The 14483-nt window shown below is 42.9% G+C and overlaps 2 protein-coding genes across 2 annotated transcripts; both read right to left on the reverse strand.

Moving 5' to 3' along the window:
- Nucleotides 1–659: 659 nt before the first annotated feature.
- Nucleotides 660–5860, reverse strand: LOC139813195 (uncharacterized). The gene is made up of 2 exons (XM_071778588.1): nucleotides 2600–5860; nucleotides 660–2486 (listed from the first exon to the last, which is right to left on the reverse strand). The coding sequence occupies exons 1-2, from the start codon at nucleotides 5858–5860 to the stop codon at nucleotides 660–662; spliced, it is 5088 nt and encodes a 1695-aa protein (XP_071634689.1).
- Nucleotides 5861–10370: 4510 nt separating this feature from the next.
- Nucleotides 10371–12143, reverse strand: LOC139813833 (uncharacterized). Its single transcript, XM_071779626.1, has 2 exons — nucleotides 11709–12143; nucleotides 10371–11437 (listed from the first exon to the last, which is right to left on the reverse strand). Exons 1-2 carry the CDS (start codon nucleotides 12141–12143, stop codon nucleotides 10775–10777), a joined length of 1098 nt encoding a protein of 365 aa, XP_071635727.1. The 3' UTR covers nucleotides 10371–10774.
- Between the last annotated feature and the right edge of the window lie 2340 nt (nucleotides 12144–14483).

The following is a 14483-nucleotide window of genomic DNA, read 5'->3' on the forward strand; positions in this document are numbered from 1 at the left end:
TATGAATCTCCGCGTTATAAGGAAGCCTGTTTCGAGTCGTCAGTTCTCTACGTTAGTAATTGCAGGAGAAGGAATGAAGTAGTTCTGTATAGAGAGTTCGCTTACGTTTAATGGTACAGTGGTTTTTGCTGTCACAAATTGAGTCACAATGCCTTGGCGCAGTACAGTTTGCAGTAATATCGCAGAGGAGGGTGTGCTTACGCTCCTTATAATTATTTAGCGGACTTCGCGTAACGAGAGTATTAGCCTCGTGCGTTCACTGGGAGTGCTCGGAGCCGACTCGGTCCCCTACTCCCGAATTCGGAGCTTAGATCGCTACCGCAATCGGCGCTTTCGGTATCGCCCGATCACTGCTGTCCTCGTGCGCCTATTTTCATAACCATCGCAGACTCATTCCCGAACATGCCGCTCGCCTCTCTCCGAAGGAGAGATAGAAATGTGTTATAACAGCGCGACCCTTATACGAGATCGAGTTATAAGATGAACTTAACTTACGTAGATCTACGATTTACAGATATATAACTTATAGATATATACGAGGAATTCAGCTTACACATACAACTTAAACCTAGGAGAAGATACTTATTAATCTATTTAATCTTGAAACGACGCAAACGAATACAAAGGGAAACGGATTGGGCACGCCGCCCGCCGTGTAACTACTCACTTTTCTGAGATTCGTTATGAGAGATGGGTAAACGGCACAGTTTGGTGATGGGCCGCTTATAGATTCCCGAGACGGTTTTGACGTCTACCACCCGTACTCGTCCGTCTTGGTCCGGATACAACTTTTGTATCCGTCCCAGTTCCCACTTAGTAGGAGGTAGTAGCTCATTTCGCACAATTACAAGCTCGTCTTTAGCTAAGTTAGCACAGCTCTGTTGCCACTTTGTTCTCTGCTGTAAAGTATGCAAATAGTCTGTTGACCATACTTTCCAAAACCGTTCCTGTACAAGACGCACCCGCTGCCAACGATCGAGTCTTCCCTCAGATAGTTCCAGCACTGACTGTTCCGGTACTGATATCAAAGGGCCTCCAATCAAAAAATGACCAGGAGTGAGAGAGGAAAGGTCATTGGGGTCATCAGACAAGGCAGCGATAGGCCGAGAATTCAAGCAAGCTTCTATTAGCGTTAAAAGAGTAGTGAACTCTTCGACGGAAGGAGTGTGAGAGCCCATTATTCGTTTCAAGTGATGTTTTACGGACTTAACTCCCGCTTCCCACAGACCTCCGAAGTGCGGGGCGGAGGGAGGAATGAATTTCCAAATCACGTTGTCGGTAGCCAGATGGGCTTGTAGATTCGTATCGCTAGAGAGTACTTTGAAGGCTCTGGCCAGTTCACGGTCGGCTCCATGAAAATTGGTTCCGTTGTCGCTGTAAAGTACCGAAGGAAGACCACGCCGAGCCGAGAATCGTTTAAGGGTGGCTAGAAAGGCGCCGGACGAATAGTCATTTACCAACTCGAGATGAATCGCGCGAGTGGAGAGGCACACAAAAAGTGCAATGTACGCCTTATAGGTCTTTTGGCCGCGACCTACTTTGGGCAGAATTTTAAATGGACCGGCATAATCAACTCCACAATGCTGGAAGGGACGCGCCGGAGTCACTCGCGGTTTAGGTAGCGAACCCATCACTTGGGTTACGGGGTCTGCTCGTTGGCGAACACACACTACGCAATTTCGTATGAGGGACCTGACTAAATTTCGAGCAGTCATTATCCAAAATTGTTGTCTTATAGTTCGGAGCGTCAACTGCGTTCCTCCGTGGAGGCAACGTTTATGGGCTTGCTCCGCTATGAGGTCCGAGATTCGGTGTCGAGGTAAAATGATGGGGTGTCTTTCTTCGAACGAGAAAGGCGCGTGTTCTAAGCGCCCGCCTACTCGTAATAGTCCGTCCGAATCAATGAACGGAGTCAAACCTTTCAAACGGCTGGATTGCGGTAGGGGTTTTGACAACTTAAGCGTTTTAATCTCTTCGGCGAAATATAGATCCTGGACCTTGGCTATCCAAAGGGAACGAGCTCGCCTGATGGCGTTAGCTAGTGAGATTGTTTCGCTTTTCGGGACGGCGCTCGAAGCGCCTACACGTTTTCTGAGGTTATAAGAAAATATCATGCAGTAAGCGGTTATTCGAAGAAGGCGTGGCCACGAAGAGATCTCCGTCGGTAGGTCCCATTCGAGAGACTCGCGTTTTACTGTTAGAACCTGAACGCTCTTTCTTTCCGGGATAGTCTCTGCCGGCATCGCAGGATTATGCTCCGGCCACGAAGTAGAGTGTTGGCTGAGCCAAGGGGGTCCCTTCCACCAAAGCAGCCTTCCTCTGAGAGTAGTAGCTTCTACTCCTCTGGAGGCGCAATCAGCAGGGTTCAATTTTGATTCGACGTATCCCCATTTAGCGAGAGGTAATCGCGTTTGTATATCAGACACTCGATTCGCGACGAATGTTTTCCAGATGGACGGGTGCTGTCGCAGCCAGGCAAGAATGCTCTGAGAGTCCGACCAGCAATACACCGGCACGGATAGCAATTTAAGAGCAACTTGAATTTAACGAGTCGAGCGAGCAGTGCAGCAGCGCAGAGTTCTAGTCTGGGGATGCTAACAGTTTTAATAGGTGCAACTTTGGTTTTACAAATCAGCAGAGTTACGTCAAATTGATCCATGGAGGTTATTACTCTAATGTAAACTACAGCAGCATACGCTCGGCTGGAAGCGTCTGAGAATCCGTGTAGTTCAAGACCTAAAACTTCTGGGCCCTGCGTAGTCCACCGAGGGATCGAGATCTCTCGTAGCTGCTGCAAGCCGCTGTAATATGTATCCCACCACTCTAATAGGTCGGTGGGCAAGGGTGTATCCCAATCGAGTCTTCGCATCCACAGCTCCTGAAGAAAGATTTTTGCGGAAACTACCACGGGAGCAATCAAGCCTAATGGGTCAAAAATGCGAGAAATAATTGACAACACTGATCGTTTCGAAGCCTCTTTAGGCTTGCAAAACTTGAGGGAGAATGAAAAGGAGTCGTTGGAAGGATTCCAAGACAAGCCTAACGCCTTAATAGAAGCGTCTTCTTGAAAGGACACACTAGAGAGATCCAGACGTTCACTTATAGGCACATCAGCGAGAAGCTCCTCATGGCTAGACGCCCATTTTTTCAGCTGGAAGCCTCCTAATTTCAATAAATTATTTAATTGATCGCGCATTTCAAGTATTTGAGATTGTTTGTACGCTCCAAACAGTGCGTCGTCGACGTACGTGCTCTCCTCGAGCACCAACACAGCTAGTGGGAACCTTGCCCCTTCGTCAATACATAACTGTTTCACAGAGCGTTTGGCTAGATAAGGTGAAGGTTTCTGTCCGTAAGTAACGGTGAGTAACCTGCAATGCACTATTGGGCCATTAGGACTGGGGCGCCATACTATCCTCTGATAATCGGTATCAGAGGGATGGACTAATATTTGCCGGAACATTTTGGCAATGTCGGCAATAAATACGTATCGATGTGTTCTCCAACGTAAGAGTATAGAAGGAAGATCCTCTTGTAACTTAGGACCTGCTAGGAGTTGGTCATTTAAAGAAAAACCGACGTTAGTAGGACTGGAAGCGTTAAACACAACTCGCAGCGGGGTTGAACTGTTAGCTTCGCGAAGAACAGGATGGTGGGGCATGTAGAACGTCGAACTTCCAACTTGGTCTGAAGGCGTGATTCGAGCCATGTGCCCAAGTTGCTCATATTCATTTAAGAAACGATTGTAGGCCTCATGCAAGGCAGGGTCTCTCGACAGACGAGTTTCTAGACGAATCAGAGATTTAACTGCAATCTGCAAAGAGTTCCCGAATTCAGTTACAGCATCCCCTTTAAAGGGCAGTCTGACTACATATCGCCCATCGGGTCGTCGATAGTGGCTTGAAACGAAAAGATTTTCGCAATATTCTTCTTCTTTAGTGAGCGATCGCGTAAAGGGAATTTCCTCTAACTCCCAGAATTTGCGAAGTTCGTCGTCCACCGAAGGAGACACCGTGGCGTGCAGACTAGTAGTCTGGTCCACATTCCTGATGGAACTGTAAGGACCGAAGATGACCCAGCCGAAGATGGTTCTCTGGGCAACTGGTTCTGTTTCAGAACCTTTGCGTAACCCCTCTAATAAGATAGAACCGTAGATATCCGCGCCTATCAATAAGTCAATACGGTCTTGGTTAGATGGATCCGCATCCGCTAATTGTAAATCTCGCAAGTGAGGGAATAGCTCGTGGTCGACCTTTGGCATTTGCTTATACGACGTAAGAGTAGGCAAAATGAGAGCTCGGGTATTAACATGATAAAACTCGGAACTGCAAGAGCTTAATGTAATGAATGTACGATAATTGGAGACATTAGAACACCGACCTCCTAATCCCGTGACGCGAACTTTAGTTTTCTGGCGCTTAGAATGCAAAGCCTGTGCTGCCCTTTCCGTTATAAAGGTGGCTTCGGAACCTGTATCTATTAGCGCTCGTATCCGTAGCGCACGACCTTCAGTCGTCCTAACTAAGACTCTGGCCGTGGCGAGTAAGACTGGAGTGGTGATTGGATTGGAGACCCTTTCAATCTGCACCTTTAATGCTACCGTGGAGTTCGGCTCACTTACCGGAACGTCAGACTTAGAATCATTAGCTTTCGAAGTTTCCAATTCCTTCGAAGAATTAGGCTCGTTTCCGTAGTGTAAAAGCGAGTGGTGTTTTCCTTGGCAGTGAGTGCATCGCTTCTGTGAAGGGCAGGTACTTGGAAAGTGTCCCTTTCCGAGACAATTATAGCAACAGCGCTGTGTCTTTACAAGATTTTTCCGCTGATCTACGGAGAAAGATTTAAATTTACTACACTGATACAGAGCATGAGGTTCTTGACAAGCCATACATTTGTGAGAGACGTTTGAGACGAGGGACTTCGTGGTTCCTGTACGGGGATTTTTGCTATTAGAATCGTTTCTGACGTCGGAGATGGCTTCGAGCGCACGCATTTTTCCGACTAGAAATTCACTTAATGTTGAATAAAGCGGAGGATCATTTGCACCTCCTAACTGTAGTTCCCATTCCCGCAAAGTACGAGAATCTAATTTACGCACCGTTATTGCAACCACAAAGTCATCGTCCACTCGGCGACCAATATTTCGCAAGGCATGCAAGGAATCATTAATCGTATCGTAAACACGCTTTAGTTCCGAAGCTGATTCGGATTTCATTGAAGGCAAATCTAGAATCGAATTTAAATGAGCTGTTACTATCGCACGCAGATTGTCGTATCGCCTTTGTAATTCGGACCACGCGGTTCTATAATTTGCGTCCGTTATCGAAATATTTTTTATCACGAGCGCAGCCTCTGCCGTCAAGCTAGCCTTTAAATAGTGTAAACGTTGTACGTTAGAGAGGTTCTCGTTTGACGCGACCAATGACTCGAATAAATCTCGAAAATTCGTCCATTCGGTATATTGACCCGAAAACTTAGGGAGATTAATACGTGGCAACGGTATAGCGACAGGATTGCTTTCGCTTATAGTAGAAGAATGAATATTATGACTATAAGTCGTTACGGGTTTTTCCATTTCGTCTAAGGCCTGAGCCAGGAAGTCCGCCGCTTCTAGGTAAGTATCTTCCGCAGCGGAGAATTCGTCCTCCACGAAGTAGGGGAGAGCGGTCCGTTGCTCCGTAGTTGCAGCAGTCTTGATCTCGGCGTTTAGAGTTTGGCATTGTGTCCAACGCTCCTTCAAGATAACCAGCCGGCTTCTTGTGACGGCGGGAGTACGTTGCTTCAACGCCATCTTCTTGTAATTTTCAATAGTCCGTTCGATAGAACGGATAACATCTTGTTGTTCGGCCAGGAGTCGCTCCATATTTGATATGTGTGTGAATTGAGCACTTCAACCAGTTGTGACACCAGAATATATGAGAGCCACTGTTATTGTAAGAGGAATTCGGAGACTCCGAGAGCGTAACAGCAGAAAAAAATGTTTATGTGTTAGTCCTTGGCGAACGAGCTGACGTGGCCCAGAACATTCCTCGAGCTTTTGAACTCGGCTAACTTGCGAACGACTCGAATTTTAAGTCTTCAGGATTCACGGAGGCCGGTCTGAATCCGGCTCGAAGGACCAAATGTTTCTGTATGAATCTCCGCGTTATAAGGAAGCCTGTTTCGAGTCGTCAGTTCTCTTCGTTAGTAATTGCAGGAGAAGGAATGAAGTAGTTCTGTATAGAGAGTTCGCTTACGTTTAATGGTACAGTGGTTTTTGCTGTCACAAATTGAGTCACAATGCCTTGGCGCAGTATAGTTTGCAGTAATATCGCAGAGGAGGGTGTGCTTACGCTCCTTATAATTATTTAGCGGACTTCGCGTAACGAGAGTATTAGCCTCGTGCGTTCACTGGGAGTGCTCGGAGCCGACTCGGTCCCCTACTCCCGAATTCGGAGCTTAGATCGCTACCGCAATCGGCGCTTTCGGTATCGCCCGATCACTGCTGTCCTCGTGCGCCTATTTTCATAACCATCGCAGACTCATTCCCGAACATGAGCATTATATAATTTTTTATATAAATGTTGCTGCTGCATCTTAAAAATCTTAATCTTAATCTCATAAACAAGAGGTTTATTAGTATAAAATATGATACATTTTAAATATGATGCTAATAAATAGTTTATATAAGCAAATTATCATAATATTTAATGAATACTTTTTAGTAATAAATTCCTTGCAGATTTAAATGAGATTTAGTAGCATTATTTACATAAAGATGCTTATTAGCATCAGTATATTGAATTAATTATTAATGTTAATGATGAAATATTAATAATCTGAAATAAATGTTGTTAGACATAAGATCCGCTGATAATCGTTTTTATCGTTATAAATAACGATGGAAACGGTTACCAACGGATCTCGTGCCTAATAACACTTATTTCAGATTATTAATATATATATATATATATATATATATATATATATTGTCACGTCTTTTTCACTCCCGGAGCGGTCCGGGCCGTGTGACGGATCAAAAGGAGAAGGAGAGAAGGATGATAGGCCTCTCCGGCAGTTCTCTCGCACCCCCAACACTCCACTAACCGAATTTTATTGTTGGGCGCCAGACGCGTGAATTCGCGTCCGCGAAATCGCGAGAAACTAAAGAGAGAGACGCAAGGCGAAATAAGTCGGTGTGCAAGGAATCGGCTAGCTTGACCTAATAACAGAACGCGCCCTCAGAAAAGATTTCTAATAACAAGACAAAAAATATTCTTGACATGTTTAATCTTATCACAACCTGATATAAAAATAAAACAATATTGAGATTAAATCAATAATTCCTATTCTCTTCTCTCGAATAAAATAAGATTAACTTAATATCTTGAGACAAGAATATATAAATTTAAGCTTATACATTCTTGCGTTTAGACTAATCTTCACGCGACGTTATAAGTTATAATGTCACGGAATAAAACGGCTTCCTATCAAATACGTTTTGTATGAGTTGTGACGTTGCACTGCGTGCCCGTCTTCCCCATTCCCATCTTTGTATTGCGCGCGTACTGCCGAGTTTATAGTTTTCAGGAAGAAGCGGCCGGAGGGCCCGTTTAGACAGCGTGGCGCCATCCGCCGGTGCGGTGGAGCGCCCTGATCTAAAGGGCCGCGAGTCGAAGCCGCGAGTCGAAGCCGGGGGAATGATCGAGAGACTGTTGGGTAGACCGCGAGCGTGGACGGACGTCCGAGGAGAATTGTACCGAGACAATAAGCGAGGGCGGCGGCCCTAAAAGATAGATTGAAGGAAGGAAGGAAGGACGAGATGTAACCAGCCACCCATCCCAGACATCAGGTATCGGGGAACGGCGGGCGGAGTGTCGGTATCGTGTCGCGTAAGATTTTGAGAGAGACGCGTAGGCTTGTTTGAGAGTTTCCTTGCCTACGCGCCATTGCCGTGAATCCGTTGAGAGGATTATAGCTTTTCGTTTCGTTTCTACGGGTAAGACATAGCTTGCCCGCTGACTCCCCGTAAGAATATCGAAGGGGCGTCCGTTTCTTCCCGACTCGACCGACCTGGGATCGGATAGTAAGAACGGTGCGGCGCCGGCCGCTCGTCACGAGGGTGATGCGTGTCGCGTAATAAAACCTCGCCGGTCGACTCAACAGTCCGTCGCGTTAGATTACCGTTTCGAGTATTCGGAGATTACCGTTTGTGATTATCGTGCCTATCGATTGGTGTGTAAAATATCGGCGTTAGAGTTAGTTTTCGCGTAGTGAAAGCTTTGTCGTGCGGGCTTTCCACGCGTCCGGCCGTTCAGGGGCGTGTCGGCCTCCGGGATACGTAAAACTACCGCGCCCGGTACGGGAAGTGTGAGGCGTCGGCATACCGGTCATAGAGACAGCCTTCTCGAAGAAGGTGCCCGAACTCGACCGCGATTAACGTTAAGAAATTTAGAGTAAGGTTTACTCCGGCTGAGAGTACCGCACGCCCCGGGCTGAATTAGACGTGAGTATCACGTGCTCGCGGTGTGGACCGTGCGGCGAAGCTTCGCGTTACGTTTCGAGGGGAGGTATGCGAGAACATTATTTTGCGTGTATCGTTTAAGTTGCGAGAAACCTTGAGTTATGTTGCGCGTATCGTTTATTCTGCGAGAGATTATTTTGCGTGTATCGTTTACTTTGCGAGAAATTATTTCGCGTGTATAGTTTATTTTGCGGGATATTATTTTACGTGTATCGTTCCCTTTGCGAGAAATTATTTTGCGTGTATCGTTTATTTTGCGAGACATTAGTTCGCGTGTATAGTTTATTTTGCGGGATATTATTTTGCGTGTATCGCTTACTTTGCGAGAAATTATTGTGCGTGTATCGTTTATCTTACGAGAAATTATTGTGCGGGTATTGTTTATTCCGCGAGAAATTATTGTGCGCGTATCGTTTATTTAGCGAGAACTTTTGCGAGAAATCCCGACTGGATATCGTCCCCTCGGAGAGGAGTCGTTATTTTGCGTGGCCGTTCGTTCTACGAGAAGTCCTTATTTTGGAGATATTACTCCTTCGGTGAGAATATCCGCGTGTAGCGGTCGTCCCCGAGAACTCTCCGTTCGCGTGCGTTGAAGTAGAGTCATTCTCAGTAATTGGTCGCGCAGATATAGAGTAGAGTCATTTTAATTACTATTTGGTGTGACGTGGTGGATGTGGTCCTAATGATGGATCTCAGGATTGAGGCATATGTGGCCCTACGCTGGAACTGACGGAACACATAACGTCACACTTATTTTTTTATTTGTTTCCTCGGAGAGTCTCGTGTATGAGTTGATATTAGTTTTCGCGCTCCCGTTACGCTGTATTACCGTGTTCGACGTATTTCCTCGCGTGTATTATTTCGTCGACATATATTATCACTTTTCGCCTATTTAATAGCGTAGATCTGCGTGTAGTGTTTCGTTGGCGCATATTATTATGTTTCGCGCATTTCACCGCGTAGATTATCCCTGAAGTGGATTTTCCCGAGAATCTTAGTTCTGCGTCCGAGTTTATTTATAACGCGCGGACCCTGCGAAAGACCCTGCGTGGTCGGGGGATTGTGATTGATTACGGTGAATAATTCGCTCGCGTCCTGTAAGTTGTAACGCTATTATCACGCTTTCTTTTATATTATACTTAGATTTACATGTTACTTGAGTACTTTCTTTTGTGTTTGTTTCGCCTCGCCAATGGTCAAACCCCTCCGCAGTCAGCCTATGTAAGGATCACGACCCTCTATCGAAAATCCTAAGCAGTCGTTGCGATCGGCCAGAGCGGATGTGTCATGACGTGGGAATTAAGAGTTGTGTCGATAATTAGAGTTTATGTCGGATCTTTGTAGAGTTCGTGTAGAGTACTTTTCGCGGGTTAGAGTAAACGGTGGTGTGGCCGTATCCACACCTGGCGCCCAACATTGTTTCGTATCGCTTTCGAGATCCGCTCTGCCACCCGATCATATACTTGCTACGCGATTCAGGCCCGCCTCACGGGCCGGGACAAATCATATAGAGAATTAGCGTCGCAGATCATAAGTATAAAATCATAAATCATATAAAAATAATCGAAAATCATACGTTTTGTATAAAAACGTAATAATAAAACGTTACAAAATAATAGCTGTTTTTGTTCATAAATACTTTTATTTCATTCTATCACAAAAAGGATCTTGAAAAAATAATATAATAGATTCCTAACAATTCTGATCGCCAAATTGTAAATTGGATTCTGTCGCCAAATTGTCTTAATCTAACGCAGATAGAGAACGTAACACAAGTGACATCCCAACGTAATAATGGTCGAACGCAATATCGCCAAGGGTATCCTGACGCGAAGAATAAGGCGCTGAGGCGCTTGGCATAACACGAAATACTAAAACTAACGCGGGGAAAGGTACGGAATTACCGCGAGTAATAACGGGACGCAATATTAGGTCAACGCAAGTAATATCCTAATGCAAATAATATCCTAACGCAAATAATATCCTAACTAGAATCAGTCGGTGTGAATAACGCGAATAACACCCCGACTCGAGAAATCAATCGGCACGATCAATATTCTAACGCGAATAATATGTCGGCACGAACGATATTCCGACACAAATATAATTCTAACGCAAAGGCTTGCACGCAGGTAACATCGGAGCGCAATCACACCAACGCGAATAATATCTCGGCGCAACCAATATCGCGTGGATAATCTAGGTGTCCGAACGCGAATCACACCTGATGCAATTAAACAAACGTATTTACAATATGTATTATTATGTATTATTTTACAGGACATGTTCTATATGTCCACCATTGTTCTCCAAACACAATGCGACTCTCCGCATAAAATTTTGTCGCACTCTACTTAATGTGACGGGTGTAATATCGCGACTTGCTACCCGTATTCTTTCTATCAATTCGTTGCGATTCATGGGTAGTGTCTTATATACCTGATCGCGTATAAAACCCCATGCAAAAAAGTCCAGAGGCGTGAGATCAGGTGATCGCGGTGGCCACTCGTGCAGATCACTGTGAATGCCTATCCACTTGTTCGTAAATCGACGATTCAAAATCGTACGGGCGAGAACGGAAGTATGGGCCGGATGGCCGTCTTGTTGGAAGATGATGTTTGGGCGGATGTTTAATGGAACATCTTCCAACAAACCGGGCAGTGTTTCCTCCGGAAACTCGGAATATACTTCTGCCGTGACATTTACATTTTCAGGGAAAAAGTACGGTCCGATAATCGTATCGTCCACAATCCCCATCCAAACGTTGACGTGAAATCTTCCCTGGACGTGCGTTTCTTTTATGCAGTGGGGGTTCTCTACGGCGTAATGGTGTTCATTATGGCGATTAATCATGCCATCACTGCGGAAAGTGCTCTCGTCTGTCCATAATATACTCCGCAGAAAGTAGTCATCCTCAATATCATCAATATCGTTAATCTGTATGATATAAAGGTACAATAATGTATCTGTATATATTTTTTTATGTTTTTTATGCCTTTTTTGCAATTTGTTAAAAATTATTATTAATTTTTTGTTTATTACTTAGGTTGACATTTTATTGCGCAGACTTTAGAAGAAACGGTGATATGATTAGCCACGATATAAAAAACGCGTCAACGAGAAATATTCGATAAATAAAAGTTATTTGCCACGATTTCGTATAAAAGCTTAAAATATAGCTAATACATTATTAAACTATATAATTTACCTGTTCTGAGACCCAATCACAAAATCTTTCTCGACGGAGCAAATCTTGGGGGAGCAACATTTGAGTTGTGTGTCTCTTATAAGGATGCATTCTTAAATCTTTCTTAATAATCCTATGTGCTTTGTTATGGTCCATACCGAGATCATATCCGATACCTCTTGTGCTGGTGTGCGGATTTTCTGTAACTGCATCTCTCACTTGATTGATCATTTCTTCCGGGCGATGATGATGATTTAGCGCGCGTGTTGACGCGTGTAACGTGCCATGCTGGACAAGGCGAGTAAATAAGGTATGGAAATACCCGTGTGCTGGGTGCCGCTTTTCAGGAAAGCGCTCAGCGTACAAAATTGCGGCCTGCCTTTCATTTTTACGACATTCGCCGTAAATTAACAACATATTAGCCAATTCTTCGTTAGTATATCGAGGATGCTCCATCGTTCACCATTTCACGTTTTTAAAACAAACGAGTGCATTTTCCGTAGACGGACAAAAAACTATCTGGTCCGACGTTCTTTTCCTTGCATGCAACGCGAGGATTGAAAACGTGGTGAACGATGGAACGTCCTCGTTATACTAACGAAGAGTTGGCCAATATGTTATTAATTTATTTCCATACCTTATTAACTCGCCTTGTCCAGCATGGCACGTTACAAGCGTCAACACGCGCACGAAATCACCATCATCGCCCGGAAGAAATTATCAATCAAGTGAGAGAAGCAGTTACAGAAGATTCGCACATCAGCACGAGAAGTATCGGATATGATCTCGGTATGGACCATAACAAGGCGCATAAAATTATTAAGAAAGATTTAAGAATGCATCCTTATAAGAAACACACAACTCAAATGTTGCTCCCCCAAGATTTGCTCCGTCGAGAAAGATTTTGTGATTGGGTCTTAGAACAGGTAAATTATATATTGCTTCCTCATAGAGGAAGCTTTGTTTTCGTAAATTCGTATATGAACTTTTGATTGTGTATAAAGTTGGTTCTAATCAACCAAATTTAAAAGAATCATATATAAAATTGGGGTAGAAAAAACCAAAGAAAAGATTGTTTTTTGAGTTTTTTTTCAATTTTTTCTACCCCCCCCCCCTATTCCATATATAATTCCATATATAATCCTTTAAGATTTGGTTGATTAGTTTTTTAGTTATATAAAAAACACAGTGTAGTGTTAAATGTCAATCCCCTTTTAAGAAAGTATGAAATCGATGTTTGAACTATGCGAAGCTGACCGAGTGTCGAGCGTTTATTTTATAAATGACTGTATAAGTTACTGATTTTATTTAACAGTAGTACTTCATGGATGACAAAGAAATCTATTATGATTTTACAAACGTCGGTTAACTTTAAAAAAAAACCTTAGTTTACTCATTATTCATCTCTTTCTAAGGGGGACAGTTAGAACATCTCAAGTCTCAATAATTGAGACTTCAAAAAATGATGTTTTAAAATAATAAAAAAGTGTGCAAGTAGAAACTTGCACATTGTTTCCTCATAGTTTTTAAGTGTGCAAGTAGAAACTTGCACATTACTTCCTCATAGTTTTTATTCCATATTATTTGTTAGTTTAATACTCTACTATTATTATCTGCGTGACTGCTATGATTTCGAAGTATTTGTGAGTTTAGTTTTCTACCAGTATTATCTTGCTCATCAACGACGCCTTCCGCGCGTTTACTAAATTAACGTAATTCTTCGCTTATTTCTGGCGTCCGCGTTACTGCCATTCTTATTGTTCAAAACTTGACGCCCGTGTTATCAGCTATCTATTTGCTTTTTCTGATTAATGAAAACCGAAATGGCCGCATTGTTTTCCGAAAGTTATTCTACAATAAATGTTCCTTTTCATTTGTTAGCTGACTGAGTTAATGATTTGCGTGTCACCCCGCCAAACATCGCGTTGCCCTTAATCAACCCCGCCACCCTCAGAAAAGATTTCTAGATACAATGCTATTACTCTTAAATCTATCATAAAATAGGATCGAAATAGGGCCAATTATATTTAGTATTGAAACAACAATATTTTAATCTTAAATAGAAAATTTCTTAAGTTTAGAATAAAATATTCTTGATACTATTTCTCTAACTTTCTCAGAAAGATGCAGATAGAACTTTGTGACAATCCTATAATATTCTTGATTCAATAATAGACGAATCTGAAAAAAAATCTTATTCTATTTTTGCAAAAAGAGAATTTGTAGATTGTTAGGAATCTGTTATATTATTTTTTTAAGATCCTTTTTGTGATAGAAAAGAATAAAGGTATTTATGAACAAAAACAGCTATTATTTTGTAACATTTTATTATTACGTTTTTATACAAAACGTATGATTTTCGATTATTTTTATGATTTATGATTTTATACTTATGATCATACAAAACGTATTTGATAGGAAGCCGTTTTATTCCGTGACATTATAACTTATAACGTCGCGTGAAGATTAGTCTAAACGCAAGAATGTATAAGCTTAAATTTATATATTCTTGTCTCAAGATATTAAGTCAATCTTATTTTATTCGAGAGAAGAGAATAGGAATTATTGATTTAATCTCAATATTGTTTTATTTTTATATCAGGTTGTGATAAGATTAAACATGTCAAGAATATTTTTTGTCTCGTTATTAGAAATTTTTTCTGAGGGCGCGTTCTGTTATTAGGTCAAGCTAGCCGATTCCTTGCACACCGACTTATTTCGCCTTGCGTCTCTCTCTTTAGTTTCTCGCGATTTCGCGGACGCGAATTCACGCGTCTGGCGCCCAACAATAAAATT

The sequence above is a fragment of the Temnothorax longispinosus genome, chromosome 1 (assembly GCF_030848805.1).
Source record: "Temnothorax longispinosus isolate EJ_2023e chromosome 1, Tlon_JGU_v1, whole genome shotgun sequence".
In the NCBI taxonomy this organism is placed as follows: domain Eukaryota; kingdom Metazoa; phylum Arthropoda; class Insecta; order Hymenoptera; family Formicidae; genus Temnothorax; species Temnothorax longispinosus.

Excerpts from the sequence above, each read along its gene's own strand:
- LOC139813195 (XM_071778588.1), bottom strand. The coding sequence starts at position 5,860 with ATGGAGCGACTCCTGGCCGAACAACAAGATGTTATCCGTTCTATCGAA. Across the intron at positions 2,487-2,599 it reads AAGTTGCACCTATTAAAACT|AGCATTCTTGCCTGGCTGCG; the intron begins GTTAGCATCCCC and ends TCGGACTCTCAG.
- LOC139813833 (XM_071779626.1), bottom strand. The coding sequence starts at position 12,143 with ATGGAGCATCCTCGATATACTAACGAAGAATTGGCTAATATGTTGTTA. Across the intron at positions 11,438-11,708 it reads GTGATTGGGTCTCAGAACAG|ATTAACGATATTGATGATAT; the intron begins GTAAATTATATA and ends TATATCATACAG.